This window comes from Magallana gigas, chromosome 4 (assembly GCF_963853765.1).
Source record: "Magallana gigas chromosome 4, xbMagGiga1.1, whole genome shotgun sequence".
Classification (NCBI taxonomy): domain Eukaryota; kingdom Metazoa; phylum Mollusca; class Bivalvia; order Ostreida; family Ostreidae; genus Magallana; species Magallana gigas.
In genome coordinates this window covers 40729604-40748770 of record NC_088856.1, presented here as the reverse complement: position 1 = coordinate 40748770, position 19167 = coordinate 40729604, and the positions used below count along the sequence as shown (strand labels likewise).

The window sequence follows — 19167 nt, the reverse complement described above, 5'->3', positions numbered from 1 at the left end:
TACCCTTAGATAACCCAAATGTACCCTTAGATGAAAATATGGAAATAGATGAAATAGTCCCTAAAGTAGGTCTAGGCTTCAAACCAATCCCTAAACCGCGTAAATCAATCCCTAAGCCCTGTAGAGAAAATAACAAACAAGAGTATGCTTTGGCTATTATGAAGGAATTAGCCAAAATAATAAATTAAATAAGTTATATTATCGTAGAATGTAGATGTAAATAATCTTGAATGAGCTTAGCTTTGTATATATTGCACGCTTTTAAAAAGGTATGACAGGATGACCCCCTGTGACATTAATTAAAACATGCATTGAGATACGCCGACTAGCAAACGCGGACTAAGCACCTCGGTTATGTGTATGTATATGCAGAGTTGAATAGATTTAACAAATATACGAAATACATGAGACAGCGACTAAGTTAAGAAACTGTAAGACTAATTTTTGTAAGTAATCTAAGATAGTTGGTAAAATCAATCAAATTTTGCGATCAACATCTTAAGTATGGGACAAGGTTGCTCAGGTTTTCATGGTTCAATGTCCTAAGACTAAAACATATTAAAGTTTTCCCTATGAATTCACTTATGGCGGAATTGCCAGTAACTAATTTGCAACCCATGTAATCCTCGTCTTGGATGGGAAGCCCCTGGTTTTATGTGTGTTTAACTTTGGCAGTAACAATAACGATAGGACTTTGTATTAAGAAACGTAAAACTATTAAAAAGTGGGGTGGTATATGCTGTAGTGGTTGCTGGACAGGTTGTCGAAAAAGGGGTAGTGACGGAGATAAGAAAGGTTCTTCCAAAGACACTGTATTTTGTTGTGAGAATCCAGAGAAAAGGACCTCTAGTGACATTATTGAACTTGAACCAATCCCAAAGTCACTAGGATCCAATAGAAACCCCGACGGAGCGGAAGACTCGAAACTCGCAAATTGACCAGTAACACGGGGACAATTTCGACCAAACTAGCACAACAATTACTTGGAGAGGGGAAAAATGAAGAATTTCCATGGACCAAATACTATCGACCGGACCCAGAGCTGGCACGTAAATACCTGGAAGAGAAGGCCGCGATGTCTACGCTACAGAGGAACGCAGGAGACGCTCCGCGAGAAGTCGCCTCACCATTCGCGCCGACCCTCTATCCACGGGTGCCGATGATGGATGAATAATAAATTTGCAGCCGTGAAGAAGTTGTGTATTCCTTATAAATGAATTGTGCAAGTTAGTGAAAATTAAAAATGTGAATTGTGTAAAATGTGTTAAAGTAGAAATGTGCGTTATCTTGTGCTAATATAAATCTTGTATTTGGTGATTCACTCTGGAGAACTTCAAGAAGAAACCGATGGACTCCGAACCTATGACGCTAACCTCGCCCCGAAGAAGGAAGAGATATTTTGTGAACTTACAAGCATGCACTGACTTTGTATATATATGTGACATCAAGCTTAACCATCCTTAGTATTACTTTGATGATGAATTACGATTATATTCAACTATGGTTATTTCATCTTGGTCATTATTATTATACTTTATTCATTATTGTTTTCATGATTGTAATGCGATATAATCAAGCTATATGATTTTATGAACATGTATACATCCTGGTTATAGATTTGTTTTTATAGATGAATGATGTTCCAAGCCGGAGGTGGAAACATGTCACTTGTTACTATCTCTTAAGGTGGCTCGACACACCAATGCATTATTTGATGGATCGATGAAGAATTCTCTTTGAGAAATGATTATTCAAAAATGACACCTATATCGGCCTCTGATTATTTTATATGAATTTTTTTGTATTTTTTATAGAAACCGGAAACATCATTTTAGCTGCGAACAAGATTTATTAGAGCTAGAAATTTGTTATCAATTAATGCACAATACAATTATCTATAAATACATATCAAAAACGGCCAGATAAACTTTGAAATATTTTTGTAAAAAAAATATTTATGAAAATGAAAAAAAAGGATTGTAGATATTTTTTAAATCTATGGATAAAAACTGCATATAAACTGTTACTAGCATTTAACAATTGCTGTACAATCATATTTCAACAAGAAATTGAAACCAAATAGTGAAATTAAAGTATAAATGGAAAATTTTAAAATCGAACCGATCCCGATTGTAATTAAACTGACCCCGAACGAAATCACATAAAGTAAGAATGAATCAGAATTTTGCAAAAATTTCAGGTTGTTTAGCTGTAAAATGGTTTCATTTACTAACTTTATAATTCATATCAATTACTTAGAAAAAAACTGCAGTTTATTTGTAAAATTTCAATTTTAAAATAATTCTGATCGGGATCAGTTTTTTTTTAATCGGGATCGGTTCAAATTTGATAAATAGCAATTTTTCCAAAATTTCGCATTTTCATTTCAATTTCTTTGTAAAATATCATTGTTTAGTAAATAGTTTATGTGACTATATGTTATTTTTAAAATTTTATCCATAGATTAAAAAGATATTAAAGAATTACAATTTTGATTTTCAGAAATATTTTTTTAATTAAAAAATTAAACACTTGACCAAACGATCTTTGGCATGAATTTATTTATAATTATATTACACATTAACTGACAACAAGTTTTAAGCTCTAATATATTCTGTTTGTCTGCAAAACAGTTCTTCCTATTTCACTGAAAAAATACAAAAAAATTCGTATAAAATAACTGAAAGCCGATATTGATCTCTGTTTTGTGGAATCATGTTTCAAAAAAGATTCTCTATCGATCCATAAAATAAAATTTCGGTGTGTCGAGGAACCTTAACATACATGTTTTGACTGGTATGTCACTAGGAAGTTCGTCTGATCAAGGGTAGATCAAGGACGCTTTCCTATTCCGGGCGCCAGGCATGAGAAATCTCCCTTCGGGATATTTCTTTTGTTTGGGGGACGTATGTAAACAAATAGCCATGCTATGACCTTGAATTGCTAGTATTACATAATGGTCACTATGATATTCATGTGAACCTAAATACTGCGCACTGAATGGTATTAATGATAATTAACAGAATGAACTCTGTGACTCTTGTAGCAATGCGGAGTATTCCTAAATGATGTTATGAAACCAGGTGCATAATGCGGGCATAATAATATCCAAATTGAGAGTTTAACAACAAGTGACATATTTGGCGATTCTTTGTCTGCAATGATAGCTCTAGTACTCTATATTGACTCATGTATTGTGTATTCTATATATTAACCTTTGTAACCTTTTATGCCGTGTATGAATGAACGTATTATGAGTAAGTGATGTCTCATACTAGGTGGGGGACTCCGAGACCCAGGACTCGGAGACTCAAATCCTGCATCCAGACTCTTTGATTGGCAGTTTTGACGGTTCTGTTACTTTATTTAGGAATAAACTATTAATCTTAATTTTGAACACTAAATGTTCACTCATGATCGTCGTATATGGGCCGAACTAGTCAGAACTGTCCATCATAAGTAAAATGTTATATATACCCATGTAAAATGATGTTGAACAGATTTAGAGATTCCGCTTATAGAGATAGATTCTGAGACTCCTGATGTGGGCTGCTATTAGCTGATGTAATTGTAACTATACGATCACGCTTAATAAAACCGCTTGAGAAAGAAATACTGGACTTGTCATCACTAAGTTTGAGCTGACCCTCAATTGGATCCGTAAGACGGAAGGCTTACAACATGACTGCAGTGCAGAGATAATTACATATATGTATAATAATACACATGTATATTGAAAAATATTAATTATAACTGTTGGTAACTTAAAGATCGAATGAGCCAGGTATTCCTATTCAGGTAAATGTATATACATGTATACCTCATTGTATAATTGTTTCTTCATCTTTTATCAGAGTGCTCTTAAAATCCAAATCCAAATCGATATATCTTACAAACATGGCATAATGTAATAAAAGAAAAAAAAATCATTATGCATGGAAGAAACAACAATAAGTTTTTCTTTTTTTTGGATAAAAGAATCAACAATTTAGCCCAACTATGTATAAACTTAGCACAGCCTTAAAAAATATTGTAATAATTTGTTAATCATTTATTAATCAATATAGTTTACAAAACTCACACTTAATAGCAGTTTCTTTTCATATGAAGCTTCAGAGTAAATAGTTGATTTTGTTCTAAACAATCACGTGTCAGGGCAATCCAACTTCTAATTCCCCTGTCATCGTCATATTTTTCATTTCACCCCACACGTGCATCTCACCGTTTTGGAAACCAGGTGAATTTTCAATCGTATGAAAAATTCCGAGGAGGAGCTTAATTATTAGTTAACCAAAATATTATTTTTAAATCGATTTATGTCAAACCTTTAATCGTTTTTATATTTAAAAAACGTATTACATGTATTACGTGTTACTGCAAATTGAAAAAAACTAACATAGAAAGAAACCGGTAAACATTCAGGATAATTTATGTAGCTTTACGAGAGTTGATAAACAATAAGACGATGTTTTCTATATTACTACTTCTCCTTTGGCATATCAAACAATTTCTGGAGATATGCGAATCTCCTTACCTCCCTTACTATCATGCAAGTAATGTACATGTTTTATAAAAACGTTGAAATTCTAATTAAAATAGGCGAATAAGATGGTTAAACTTATTTTGGTTTAATCGGAAAATACCAAAAAAAAAAAGAAAAATTAATAAATAAAAAAATGAAAAAATAAAAAAAATCAGTATTTTCCCATTTCATATATTACTTCCTTACATTATAGTCCCCGCAACCTTATTTTTACAATCCTATCCTATCGTATCGTGCGTGTATACTGTTCTATCGTGCGTTAATTCTGTCCTATCGTGCGTTAATCCTATCAGGTTTATCGTTTATTTTTATACCTGCGTAAACATTAACTTTTATGCAGTATAATTTGTTTTTTTTATGCATCATATTTTTACGATAACAAACGTATTTAGGATATTATCTATATATAATTCAAACTGAGTTGAGTTTTAATTGAACATGTTATTTTCCGTGTTATATTTGTTTCGGGCTGAAATGTTCTCGGCAATCGGCCAGGGTGTGTGGTAATGAAAAGATTGTTAAAAAATCGTACGTGGAATATGTATCTGCGTAAATATTTATTTAATTTCTATGTAATATAATTCATTTTTAATGCATCATTATCTTATACAGAAAGAATGTATTAAACTTTCATGATAGATTTTATATTTTCTTTAAACAAGAGTTGGATTTTTATAATTGAACCCGCTATTTTTCGTGTGATTTGATATCAGGCTGAAATATTCGCAGTGATCGGCTAGAGTGTTTGGTAATTACAAACAATGTTAACAATACAGAAAATTTATTGATTATTTAAGCTCATAATTTTAGTTTAATACATTTTATAAATGATGCAACAATGGTTAACAACTCGGCAATTGTTACTGAAAAGAAATTCTACGTAAATCTTTATTTGTACGTGTTCTTTCTCAAATTCTGCCATGATCAGATTATTCGGGAAGATTGTTTAAAGCGATGATACGTTTATCATTAACATCGTTTATTCTTTCCTATCGTTTAACAATCCTATCCTATCGCCTATGTATACTGTTCTATAGTGCGTTAATCCTACCCTATTGTGCGTGTATACTGTTCTATCGTGCGTTAATCCTATCCTATCGTGCGTGTTTACTGTTATATCGTGCGTTAATCCTATCCTATCGTGCGTGAATCCTATCCTTCGTTTATCTTGTAAAAAATAACGTTGCGGGTATTTAAATCCATCAAGACTTAGTACGTATGATTCCCTGTAGTATTACGAACATTAATTGTTATCATGTACCAATTTAACGATATTCAGTCAATGCACCTCTGTTAACAGGGATATGGCCACAGCTCAAACAGATCTACCGCAATGTCGGCCGCATTTCCATCTCTCTTAGCCGTGATCAAAATCTGAAATCCAAAAATACGTAGCAACTTAAAAAACTCATTAGTTCCATATCGGAGGAAATTCAGAAACACGAAAGGCTTCTCTCTCTCTCTCTCTCTCTCTCTCTCTCTCTCTCTCTCTCTCTCTCTCTCTCTCTCTCTCTCTCTCTGTACCTTAGTTTGAGAATCAAGTTTGAGATCAATTCCAGGAACTTGTATCCAGACGTCGCCCTGGTCTGTGTTCTCGGTCCACTTAGTTACCACTGACTGGGTTCCGTTCTTTGTGAAAACCGTCAGATCCCCCATTTGACTCCCGGACATGTGATAATAGAATGTCAGGCAATATGATCGTGCTGCAAGATATTTTCAAATGTACATCTATAGAATATTTTCTCTATTTCTTAAGAAAACCAATCGTGCTTCACAGCTCTATTGAAACTAAAATATACAAGATCCATTTGTACGACACCAGTTTATCAATCGATCGAAGCCTTCAGCAAACTTCTTAATACTACATTTATTTATTGTCGATAAAATATGTTTTAATTTGGGTTTGAAGGAATGAATTACATGTACATGTATAATAGTACAAACTGAATTAGTAATTTATCAAAATACTATTATCTAGTATAAACCTTGGATTAAAAAACAAATGAAAATAAATGGTGTTGTTCGTTGCAATGCAATATTAGAATTTTTATGTACAAAGTTTGTTTGAAACTTATACATGTACTTATAAATAAAACATGACGCATATATATGATTCTATTTCATAATTGTTATCGAACAAGTCAATAGAACGTGGAACACAGAAAGTAATCATGTACATTACAATCCTTGAAAACCTAGAGGAGGATCAATATTAAAAGAAAATTGTTCACGTAATAAAGTCATACAAGAAACTCATATTTGACCCCCCCCCCCCTTCTTTTCACTGCATGCAGAGAACAAACCTGTGAAGACTTTGGAACTAATCAGTGTTACCACTTCGTTACGCTTCATTGCAGCAGAGTCCATGTATTTGTAGAAACTACCAAATCTGGCTCCATTTGGTCCGGTAGTGCCAGTGTTTGTCGGGCCCTGTAAAAGTCATATTTATGAATTAAAATGTATTTCCTCCCAACAAAACAATTTGTTGACTAAAAATTCTCAGTTGAAAGGTTACAGTACCATGTACAAAAAGAGTTGCAACTCTAAAACATGTTTTATAATGTTTACCGTGTTTCGTATCCAGTCACCATCATCATCTGCTAGATCCTCCGTCAGAAAACACGACACCTCGGGGTCAGCCTCAAAGTCACAGTAATCTTCATTACAGAAATTGTGTAACATTAGATTTGAGTGTGTTGTAAAAATGATAAGTAATAAGATTTAGACGGGGGTAAATATTGGCGACTTTTGAATACGACATATGCTGCATGTCTGGTAAATTTAGCAATTATGGTCTTGTTTTTTTTTTTTTGCATTTTTACGATAACTATCACGTACGTTCCAAATAGAAATCACAAACCACGAGAGATTATTTTAATCACATGTTCTAATCATGTTCTAATCATGTTTAATGTGTTAATTACTATTTTATCGGAAAATAATTCAAGGTATACGTTTACTATGAAAAAAAAAAATTTTGTGTGTTATAGACCTATCATGGTAGTGCTATTTTTCACTTTCAAAAAAGTAGGTCAATGACCTACTTTTGGATTTAATGGCCATTTTTTTTTTTTGAAAACTTCAGTAAAATCCCTAAAAATTTTACACTATGATTTAGATTTTCTTAATTGTGAAAATAATACAAATTGCTACATTTTTTTTAATAAAAAAATTCAGTTTATGAATGATAGTGACACAAAATTATACAAAGCATCAAGTTTTCATTCACAATTTTTATAAATATTCCTGTCCGAATATCCTCTATCAGTTTTTAAATCTCATTTGATTTAAAAAAAATACTGAATGATGATAATACTAAATAGTTTATAGTATTTAACTAATCATATTCACCTTACTCTGCTGGCATTAAATTTATATGATGTCAGTGATCAAAATTTTGAGATATGGTGCGTTCTATCGTTTTAAGCATTTTAAAATATTTTTATAGTGCGTGCCACACGATTATCTAAATGAAAAAGTGCGATAAAACCAACAGAAAGTATTCAAAATTATTTTGAGTAACATATAAAATCTTAACTTATTTTAAAGGTCTAATGACCACAACTGATAGCAAAAAATTAAATTATAAAATATGAAGTCAATGGCTACTAAAGTTATACTTGTACATGATTGTACATAAAATATGTTGGAACAGTTGTTTTATAAACCACTATTTAATCATTGGATGTATTAGCCAATCAGTTTGTTGGTTACAAAAATGCAAAACTTCAAACATGATTGTAACAGAAATACACATGTATCATCATCACATCATCATCACAGTGTTACATCAAAAATCCATCGTATATTGAGCTAAACATGTGATAAAAGTAAATATGCTACATACCGTGAGCAACGCATCTCTCCAATGCACGTCGTAAAACTGCCCCGCTGCACATTCCTAAAGCAAAATAAACATTTATTTTCCAGGTTCGAGCAAATTTTCTTCTAATTTTATTAAATTGCTAAGGTATTTTGATCATTTTCCTGTTTCCAATATTGTTATATAATTTCTAATCTGGACATGTGTATTATGAAGACTTAATAAATAGAAAAGCTAATGTATTGATAATTGAATAAGTTTGAAAAATCCGGGTTTATCATTCTTCCCACTTATTTTTTAATTGATGGAACAAATGAAAATAATAAAATTTGTAATTGTTTGAAAAATCGTATTCTAAATACGCTTTGAAAAGTAAGTCTCTATATATAAGTTATCTTAAGCTAAATACAATGCATTGTTGTTGTTGTTTTTTTTTTTTTTTTAAATGAGAATCACGTTAAAAAGTCTTCAGTTATCCTTAATTACAAGAACTATTTTTTCTTGTTTATTTAGGCCTTTGTTCCGCAAAAAATAAAGTCCTTTTTAGATTGTAACTTTTGATTCCTGTTTTTATACAAGTTATAACAATAACAACTATTGTAAAAAAAAAAAGGGGGGGGGGTACGCTCATTTAGTTTCCTTACAACTTGATATTATGGACCTTAAATCGAATATACTTTTGAAATGTTGATAAGTCAAAAATCAGACCAGATATTACGGTTGCAATAAAAAAGAGTAAAAGAAAATAAAAAAAACAATAATACATGTTATTTTCTCAAAAAACCTAGTAGTAGTACAAATACAAAAGCCATCTATTCTCCATGAACGACTGAACTCTTCTCTTCTCTAAATAGAATATTAAAATATGCCATACAACTCTACATCTATTAGTATAAACGACATAAGCCCCCCCCCCCAATCCCGGTTAATAAATAAAATATCCTTACGATCTGAAATCGTTGGCAGGTCGTTGCCACGTTCTGTTCCGTGTATAAGGAGTCCCAGCCTCGAATTAGGCGACAATACGTCCCACATACATCTATGGCGTTACAGTCAATGTTAGACATACATTCACTGACGCAGGAACCACGAAGGTAGTTCACGGACTCTGTAGATACATTGGAGATGATTTGATTGGCATTCGGAGCAGAAACGTCTTTCGTATACCTGAAATTCTCACATTGTCCTGTTCCGTAAAATATGGAGAACAATACCAGTATAACTTCCCGCGCCATGGTTAACAAACTAACTTATCGTTATAAGAGATTTTTTGGATCGATAATTAATAGGCACGTGTATGATGAATAATTTACAAGTTGATGATGACGACTATGTAATCTATCTCGAAATATGACACAAGTTATCTTCTTGCTTCACGATAGATCTGGATACTTGATACACGTGTCTCCATGTTCGGATGACGTCAGGGTTAAATTCAAATCTTGGTATCAATGTCACACTAAAGCTCGCTTTCCAAAGCCACGATTTTTAATCACGACTTTATGATTTATTGATTTATTCTCAATTGTATTGCCCTGAAAAATGTATGGGATGAAAGCCTTTCACAACATTGTGTCAGCACCAAGCAGAAGAATATGTATGCACTTACTGTTGGCTGGGGTTCTACCAGAAATTACAATTTTATATGAAAAGAGGAAAATACATCGGAAGCTAAAACCATCTTAATTTTTTCTATATTTTTTTTAAACGCATATCGGTATACTTGAGATTACTCATCATTACGAGAGTGGGATAGTGAAATTCCTTTCAGGGGACAAGATTCATGTTCTAGGGTTTGGCAGGATTTGGCTTTGCCGAGTCCTAGACCGGGAATCTTGGCTCTGAGGTGGATTAATCCCACACGAGTATATAATGAATTAACTTTTATCGCTTTATTTTTTATTAAAAAAAGAAAAGATTTCTGACTACTTTCTGTAATGACGTTTAAAAGATTATTCTAGGTTTATCCCTTCGCGTTCTTCAAATAGAGCAAGTCAAAATGAGAGCAGAGTTTACGACAGTTTTTTTGTTTTCAATATAAATATGGTAAATTCATTAAGCAAAACAATTATTTTCATGTTAGGAATAATCTCAATTCATCATTTTGCATTTCCCTACGGCAGAGAGGGTTTGTTTACGTTAAAGAGCGGCGTAGTAATACACGGTGTAAGACAGAAAAAAATATTACACTGCTGTCTCACACTTATAAAAACCGATCTCACACCGGTAATGATGCGAGAAAATAGTATATTTACTGTAAAAATTGATCTTTAAAGCTCTTGATTGATCACCATATCGGCTTCAAACTATTCTTTGTATGGGGTTATTGACAAGTTAAATATCCCAATTTACTCGGAGAATATTTAATGAATATCTGGAGAAATACATTTTACCGATACAATGTAAGGGAATGCTGATCAATAAATACCTAAACAAAAACAAAAAACCCAGCCTCTTTATAAATGTCTATAAAAATATTTCTAGTTTTGCTTATACATTGTACCACCTGAAAATCAAAATTTTGATTACTTAAAAAGATCGAGAAAGTTCTAGCTACGTGACCCACATACGAGCAAAGATGGTCTTGAATTTACAATGATGATAAATAATACGTAACGAAGTAAAACTTTGGTCATCATCTTTATTTTAAAAAATAGCTTTAAGAAAAAAAACCCATCGAAAAGTTATCATTCTTTACCAGAACTCAAATATTTAAGCGAAAACTTTATTTTACAAATAGGACATTCAATATAAAACTGCACTTACTTAATTGTATACATGAAAATCAATTATGACCTTATTTTACAAATAGGAATATAAAATTGCACTTATTTTATTGTATACACGACAATCAATTATCTGTCTGAATCATTTGTAAATGATATTATATTTCATAAACACGAAAAGTAAATAAAAGTATGAATGTGAAGCTTCTATCAGAAAATGTTTGATGTTTATGTCTAATACGTTTGATTTGAAAACAAAAGGTTATTAACAATTTTTTTATGAATGCATTTCTAATGATCAAATGAAATTAGAGAGTCAGAATTATGAGCAAAATACAGGGCTCACATTTTTTTCTCTGTCATTTAACAGGGCTCTTGCCCTGTTTTGTATACATAGGTTTAATATACCGGTAGAAATATGTTTAAGCAGATTTGTGAATCTTTTTATTCATTTTAAATGAAAATAAACAGTTAACACATTCAATTTAGGTCTGAAACTTAAATTTTCACTTCATCATTCGAAATGTAAACAAAAGCTTTGTTTACATAGCAAAGAACTGTAAGCTCTGTAATTTTCTGATAACTCAACGAATGCCAATACAATTTTTATTTACCATTAAAAATGAATTTTTGAAACATTGTAAGCATTAAAATCGGAAAAAAATAATTTTTACCAAAATTGTGTCCATACCCTTTTAAAATAAATTGGTACTGGCAAAATTAACTATTTTTTGTTGTTACATCATTCAATACAATATCATGTCTGATTATCATAAATACAACGCACAAATTGTAATATGAATTTCATTTTTTTTTTGTTAATGCTTCTTCAAACTATATATTTTACATTGGTACATGTACCTCTCAGTTATATGCAAGACTTAGTATATTTTGGAGCAATTCTTTATTCAATTTAAAAAAAAAGAATTTCTGTTTCGTTCAAATATCAAGCCATGAAAGTTTCTAATTATATTTTATGTTCAAGTTTGAATTTTGAGCTTCTGTATCAGAAATTTAAATTATTTGTGTCATCAAAGTAACATTTATCGCACTTTAAAATTTCCGTTTGTCAGTTTTGTCTGTTGTTTTTATCTTTTAAATGGTACATTTGAAGTTTTATTTTTTTTTAAATTATTTTAAAAGAACTTTACATTTTAAATGTTTTTTTTTGTCGTGAATAGGTATGAAGGCTAGGAACCGCAATCCATGTTTTTATTTGAACGTTAGCGAAGATGAATTAACAAGTAATAAACATTGAAATGAGCCCGATGTACCATTTTGATGATAAAAAATATTTAGAGAGCAACATAAAAAAAAGAAATAACCACTAAATTATATATATCGAAATATAAAATAGCCATAAAGTACTATCAAGCTTTTTTGGATAGTACAACATTTTCCAGGATGTTTCCCTCTTTGGCATCAAACTCCTTCTAAACAATATAAAAACGTTTCTTGTTTACGTCTTCTGCGTTTGGTGAACTATCATCAAGTTGTTAACTTTGATTGACAGTGCACTAGACATTCATGAAGTCATTTTCTACGGGCATGCAAATGGCCAAAGTTCAACGTAATCGATCGCAGTATCGCCAGTGAAATCGGATCCTTTAGTGGCCTCGATGATAATCTAAATCAGGGAGAAAAACACATTTCATTGTCAGTTCAATGACACTATCTAGTAATACTGTGCCGGATAATAATTTGTAAAAATGTGACATTTTTCTTATCCACTTAAGATACAGTTTCATAAAAAAAATGATATGTATAAACAATAACTAAATGATAGACCATTGTCTACAGAGTATATTGCCACTTTTCTATTTCGTGTGTCTCGCATGACAGGTAAGGTAATTACCTTTGAAAATTAATATATAACGGGAAAATAATTCTTCTTCTTTTTTGAAAACAAAAAGGATTTCTAAAAAAAATATATTTCCTAAGAAATAAAAAAGCATTCTTCCAGGAATTTAATTCAAACATCCAGTTTTAGAGCAAGGAATCCACTTTTGTATAAAATTTTAAAAACCCTGTCGGTTCACATGCTATCGGAAGTTAAATTTCTATTCTTTTCCAATAGAAACATTCTGAAAAAAAAGAATGTTTTTCCTATCAGAAACGTTATTTTTCTGTGAAATTTATTATTAAAAGAAAACAATCGCATCTTACAGGTGAGTCACATATAAAACAAAAAGTGGTTATAAACGTTGTATGCAGTGGTTTATTATATGGCATAGTTGTTTTTTTCGAAACACTTAAATACCTTAAAGCTTCGTCGAATGCAAAAATGTACCTCGGCATTTGCTTAAGGGGATATCCGCTCGTATGTACATATATGTACAGTACCGATCAGACCCAACCTAACACCAGAGTAAACCCCAACTAAACCCTCGGTTTACTTTCTGGGTTTACTTAGGGTTTACTTTTTGGAAATGTGGGTCCACTCGGGGTTTACTTTGGGTTTACTCGAGAATTGTTTTTGGAGTCACCTATACGCACTGAAGTGTGAAGCAGACCTGTATTTTATCTTATCATCCTACCACCTGTAATTTCTGCCCCTTGTATATTCCGAATACACAAGAAGCGTCTGCTTACAGGGTATTCTTCTAATCGGGGTTTACTCTCTGTGTCCACTCTGGGTTTACTTGGGGTTTACTCTGGGTTTACTCTTGGTCCACTCTAATAAACCCAGAGTAAACCCAGAAAATAAACCCAGGGTTTAGTTGGGGTTTACTTTCTGTTAGGTTGGGTCTGATCGGTACTGTAGGCAAAATAATGTTTATTGTTTTAACTAACTGTTTATGCCAAAGATTGTATGATCAAAATTGTTGTCAAAAGATAACAAAAATATCAAATATATGATATTTATTTTAATATTAATGTTAAATATAAGTTCTGATCAGTTTTTGGTATGAGAAAGTCAGTTTAAGAAATGATAAAAAAATGTGTCCACATATAAATAAAATGGCCGACCTTATATTCCCCTTATTATATTAAGGATAGTATTACATGTAAGGAGAGTAACATCTGTGATAGTTATTTTTTCGCGGTTGTAAAAGTTTGGTTCTTGTAAACACGTTTTGCCTTTAATTATTTTACTTTTGTTTGGGAGTCCAATGGAAGGCTGACCCCATACAGATGGTGCCAGACGTTGCCTTGGTTACCAGACAATTTCCAGCGGTCTATGGCGGCGTTGTTTCCGTTCTTAGTTCTGATGGTGAGAGTGTTTATGGTGGCCCCATACATGTGGTAGTACATCGCCAGGCAGTAGGTTTTAGCTTATTGAATGGATGTATAAAGTCACTGCACATTTATTGCGATTTTGAATTGGATACAAAAAATCAGCAGACAAGATTCAGATAGTTTCTCTTTTAAACAACGTTAATTTATTTATATATTTATTTGATTAGTTTTTCTTTTTGTTCTTTGAAGAAATATATTAAACATAACACTATCTGTATATAGAAGTATTTACATTTATTACTAATACATTTTAATTTTGTTATATTAATGTAATAAAAAAGTAATTTACGCATCATTCCCCTTGAAAGATAAAATTTCAAGACCTTCAACCCGAGGCAATAATGCTGCTTGAAAGTTGAATGCTGCAAATTTTGATTTATGGAGCGTTAAAGTAGATTCCCAATACATGTAACTGATTTCTTTGTTCAATAAACAATATATTCTCTTAATTATATAAAACAAATATTCTTAATCGGAATGAGAAATTAAAATTCTGTTCTGGTTACAAGTTACACACAAGAGAGTTCAAACTTTGTTGTGAATAAATGCACGATATTCAGGCACGTAGCGTCGTTTTTTAAAGTGGGCAGAGGGGGGGAGGGGGGCAACCTTAACCGAAAAAATTGATAACCATAAAAAAGAAACAAATTCTCAAAACCATGAAAAATCTTAATTCTCAGGGTTGGGGGGGGGGGGATGCGTAGTAAATTCCTTGTAGCTTCAAATTCACTGTTGAATTCCTAATTTTTACTTCAATGTATAACATACTTCCACAAAAGTATGGGGGGATGGGATTTCATGATAGTTCATTTTTTTATGTTAATTTAAAGCAAATGTATGCTGCAAAAAATGGGGGCTAGGTCCCCTGGATCCCTGTTCACCCGCCACCTAATGCTGCGTGCGTGATATTAATATATCACCATTAAAGCTTGTTTAGTATTGATCATAAGACGTTTTACTATCATTTAATCGGTAATAGACCCACAAAAAATAATACAGCGTTTGTTCATAATTTTTTTACTTGTGGATAAAATCATTAAAGCAAATGTGTCTTACAGTAAATAAATTTAAGGCGATCATTTGCAAAAAATGCCCCAAAAATGGCAATCAAAACAACTGTAGTTCTTCTGTTATTTACATAATATTTCAACCAGGCTCTCTAACTTAAATCAGCACTTATGATTTGGAATACTATATTGTACCATTGTATAGAAAAAAAAGATTAGAAAGTGCTTTAAAAGAATTAAATTAAAACCAGCAGTATTTTTAATTTCACCTTTATTGACAAAAGTCGGACTCCTTAATATATTTACAAACTGAATACTACCCTGACTGATATGTTTTACGTGTATAAATGATTTATTAATATCATTGGAAAGGAATAGCAGTGCAGTGTACCTTGAAATGACGTTGAACTCTCCAGTATTGCTCTTTGTCCCAGCACAATTGTGGATGTTTCAATGTATTTGTAACGCAATCCATGGTACGCTGAGGTAGGACCCGTGCCTACGGATCCTGTCGAACCCTGTGTTAAATAAATCATTATTATTAGAAAGGACTTGAAAATTGGTCATTTGTATCAATCACAAATATTTGATTGTTACTAATTAATCATAATGTTGTAATAATGAACACATCCAACAAAAACCTTAATTGTTGCATTCAGATATTGTATCCCCATAAAGAAAACAATCGTTGTTATTTGTTTCCAAATTACCTACCCACCTCCAACCTACTCCTTTATAAGCAGGATTGTAAGATAACAAGGCTTCGATATAATTTAAAATTTTGTTAACTACCCACCGTAAGAATGGTCCAATCAAATTCGTCTGATGAACTTTCGGAGAGAAAACAGGCCGATTCTGGATTACTCTCAAAGTCGCAATAATCTGAAATAAAGAGAAGTCAAGATAGGAAATATAAAACAAAGATTATTAGAAAATTGAGCCTCTAGTCAATTGCAAACAATTACTGATATTTATATCGTTGAGCGCTTTTGTATTAATAACGGTTGTTATACTTCTCTCTTCAAAGTATGAATATTCAGTAAGTATAACTTAGTTTGTAAAGATATGAATAAAGGAATTTGGTTAATATATAAGACGTACAGTGCTGAAGACAAGATTCGTTCTGTCTGTCATAGAAATATCCATCTTCACACATCTAAAAAAAATATACATTGTATAATATTAATTTGACAATCCAAGTGTCGCCCTGGAATAAAAATCATAAAAAAAACATTTTTAAGTAACTATATACGAGGATTGTGAGAAAATTTTGCGGACAAGTTCAATTGTGAGCGGAATATGTTACCAGTGAAAGTAATCATTTTTAAACTTAAACTGTTTAAACTATATTTTGTACGCATTTTTTCTTTTTATAATAAGTAATTGAGCCGTTTAAGGTAGCACAAAACTGACAAGATTATTTTATCTTATCATTCAATTTTTCCGAAATTTTTTGAATAAAATCTATAAATATTTCAAATCAAAAAAAAAAAAATCTGCCCTGGCAATTTTTGACAATACCGCCCCATACCTACCCATTGAACCTCCGTTGATTGGAGAGAAAGTAAAATAGTGACCGTTGTGATTTGCTATGACAATAAGTTACTTTTCAAGATATTACAAATGCCTGTACTGCCTTTTATACAGGAGATCTTTTAAATGCTTAAAGTTTTTGAAATAAATTATTGCTTGCAAATCTTCTGATGCAATATATTGTACAACTTGGGTTCGTAAATTCTCCTTAAGACGATAATTTGCATCACTTATTAGTCTCTAAAATGAAATTGTATTATTCAAATTTAAATAACATGTAACAGTATGATTGCCATGACCATGTAATTAAAATATACCAACATATTTAAAATTTAACAATTGGTTTTAAATCAATTGAGGTTTAAGTTTATTTGACAACCTTAAAAATAGATAAAAATCCGAGAAAACGTCACCATATTTGACCTTTTGTTATGACCTTGAAATTTATTTAGTATTAAGTACAAACACTAAGGATAGTTGTGACCAGATTTCAGGTCTTTACTATAAAAGAAACACAAGTTAGAGTTTTTGCAATGATAGAAGACTAAATTGCAAAACATTTACGCGAATTCAAATGTAGGTTTCGAAATTATCAAAATCCTCTGTACCTCAAGTGTTTATGCTGTGAATGTTTGATATGTATGATTTACATTTTTTTCTTCAGATAATGGATTAAAATTAACTTTCAAATAATATTAAGTCTTTATTTTGCCTATTTGAGAAAAAATACGAACTCATAGATATGCACAATATTCATCTGACATTACAATAACTCATAAACCTCAATTTGCAAAAGTTTCAATTTAATTGAATGATTTCTGACTGTTTGATCGCCGAATATGGAAAATGGTTTACAAATGACATCAAAGGTTCAAAGATAGAAAGACTGATCTTTTTTATAACGAACAAAATCCCATTTAGCCCGGATCTTGCACTTATGGATTTCGCTTAATTTCCTTGAACAGATATTTCTGGACCTATATGATCTACGATATACTACAAAATACTTTATTAAAAAATTATTATTATCTATTTTTTTAAAAATTGACAAACTTCGTATTAAGATACATTTTATAAATGGGTTAAAAAACATGAAAAGTGTGTGGAACTGTAAGGTGTTTACTTTCGAAAAGAGAGACAGGTTTGCCTTCCGTTTGTTTGACGTCACCTGAAATGGTGCACCGTAAATTTAAATCATGCCAAAAAATATCGATGTATAATTTGAAAAAAAAAATTTAAAATTATCTGATTTTTCTGCAGATTTACTTTTTAATTGATAATCATTAAATAAAACAAACTAGTACATCATTTTTATTACACAGTGATGTTTCCGTAAATTACTGTTTCTGTGAACTTTTCTAACGACACCCGATCTTTTCGGCTTGTATTGTATCATTAATACTGAAGCTTAATTGCAAATACTAATTAACAGAGCAGTCCTTATAAAAGTGCCTCAGTGATTGTTTATTCCTTCTTTAATGAGAGAGAGAGAGAAAGAGAGAGAGAGAATATGAGAATTTACCATTTGAAATCGTTGACACACTCCTTCAGATACGTTTCCTGGCGTAAGTGGTGACCAGCCTCTGATTAATTTGCACCTCAAATTTTCAGAACAAATGTCAATAGCGTTACATCGAATGTCTTTGGTACATCTTGAAGCACACACGCCAAATAATTCTTCTCTGGAGGATCCTGGATATGTGCCAATCACTTGAGCATTGTCAAAGAAAGACACCTCACGTGAGAAGTCAAACTGAATACAGCCATAGATTAACTCAACGAAACCGACCATCATCGGCAAAACTCTTAGAAATTTCATTCTGCTTCAGTATATGAGATGTTGAGATGTTGTGGGCTGCATATAACAAATAGTGTTGATTGACCTACAGTGTACGGTTAAACCACACAGATGATTAAGCGATTCTCCGGTTGAGGATACGCTATTAAAAAGGTTCATTGTACATTAATACTGTATAGGTTAGGTGCGTCTTTAGGGAGATATTATTTTGTATACAACATGCTTGATCTTTAAAATGCCCCCACAGGATATACAGAAAAGCAGACAGAATGAATTATATATTACAATATCTTGCATCACTTTATGATACGGATCAACTTAAAAAAATTATATTACGCCAGATTTATTCGTCAAACACATTGATGATATATGTGACGGTGGCTTGGTCCAGATTTACGTACGTTGCATGATGATACCAATAATCGTAAGGCTTTACAATCCGGCATATAAGGCAACACTTAATATGAAAAGGAACAAACTTTCTTTCATAATTGCTT

At 31.8% G+C, this 19167-nt stretch overlaps 2 protein-coding genes across 2 annotated transcripts; both read right to left on the bottom strand.

Moving 5' to 3' along the window:
• Nucleotides 1-5793: 5793 nt before the first annotated feature.
• On the bottom strand, nucleotides 5794-9649 carry LOC136274296 (thyroid hormone-induced protein B-like). Its single transcript, XM_066080735.1, has 6 exons — nucleotides 9314-9649; nucleotides 8391-8444; nucleotides 7112-7200; nucleotides 6847-6973; nucleotides 6068-6246; nucleotides 5794-5917 (listed from the first exon to the last, which is right to left on the bottom strand). Exons 1-6 carry the CDS (start codon nucleotides 9399-9401, stop codon nucleotides 5837-5839), a joined length of 618 nt encoding a protein of 205 aa, XP_065936807.1. The 5' UTR covers nucleotides 9402-9649; the 3' UTR covers nucleotides 5794-5836.
• Nucleotides 9650-12288: 2639 nt separating this feature from the next.
• Nucleotides 12289-18904, bottom strand: LOC117682975 (MAM domain-containing glycosylphosphatidylinositol anchor protein 1-like). The gene is made up of 6 exons (XM_066082451.1): nucleotides 18395-18904; nucleotides 16441-16495; nucleotides 16136-16221; nucleotides 15731-15857; nucleotides 14189-14367; nucleotides 12289-12719 (listed from the first exon to the last, which is right to left on the bottom strand). Exons 1-6 carry the CDS (start codon nucleotides 18689-18691, stop codon nucleotides 12633-12635), a joined length of 831 nt encoding a protein of 276 aa, XP_065938523.1. The 5' UTR covers nucleotides 18692-18904; the 3' UTR covers nucleotides 12289-12632.
• Between the last annotated feature and the right edge of the window lie 263 nt (nucleotides 18905-19167).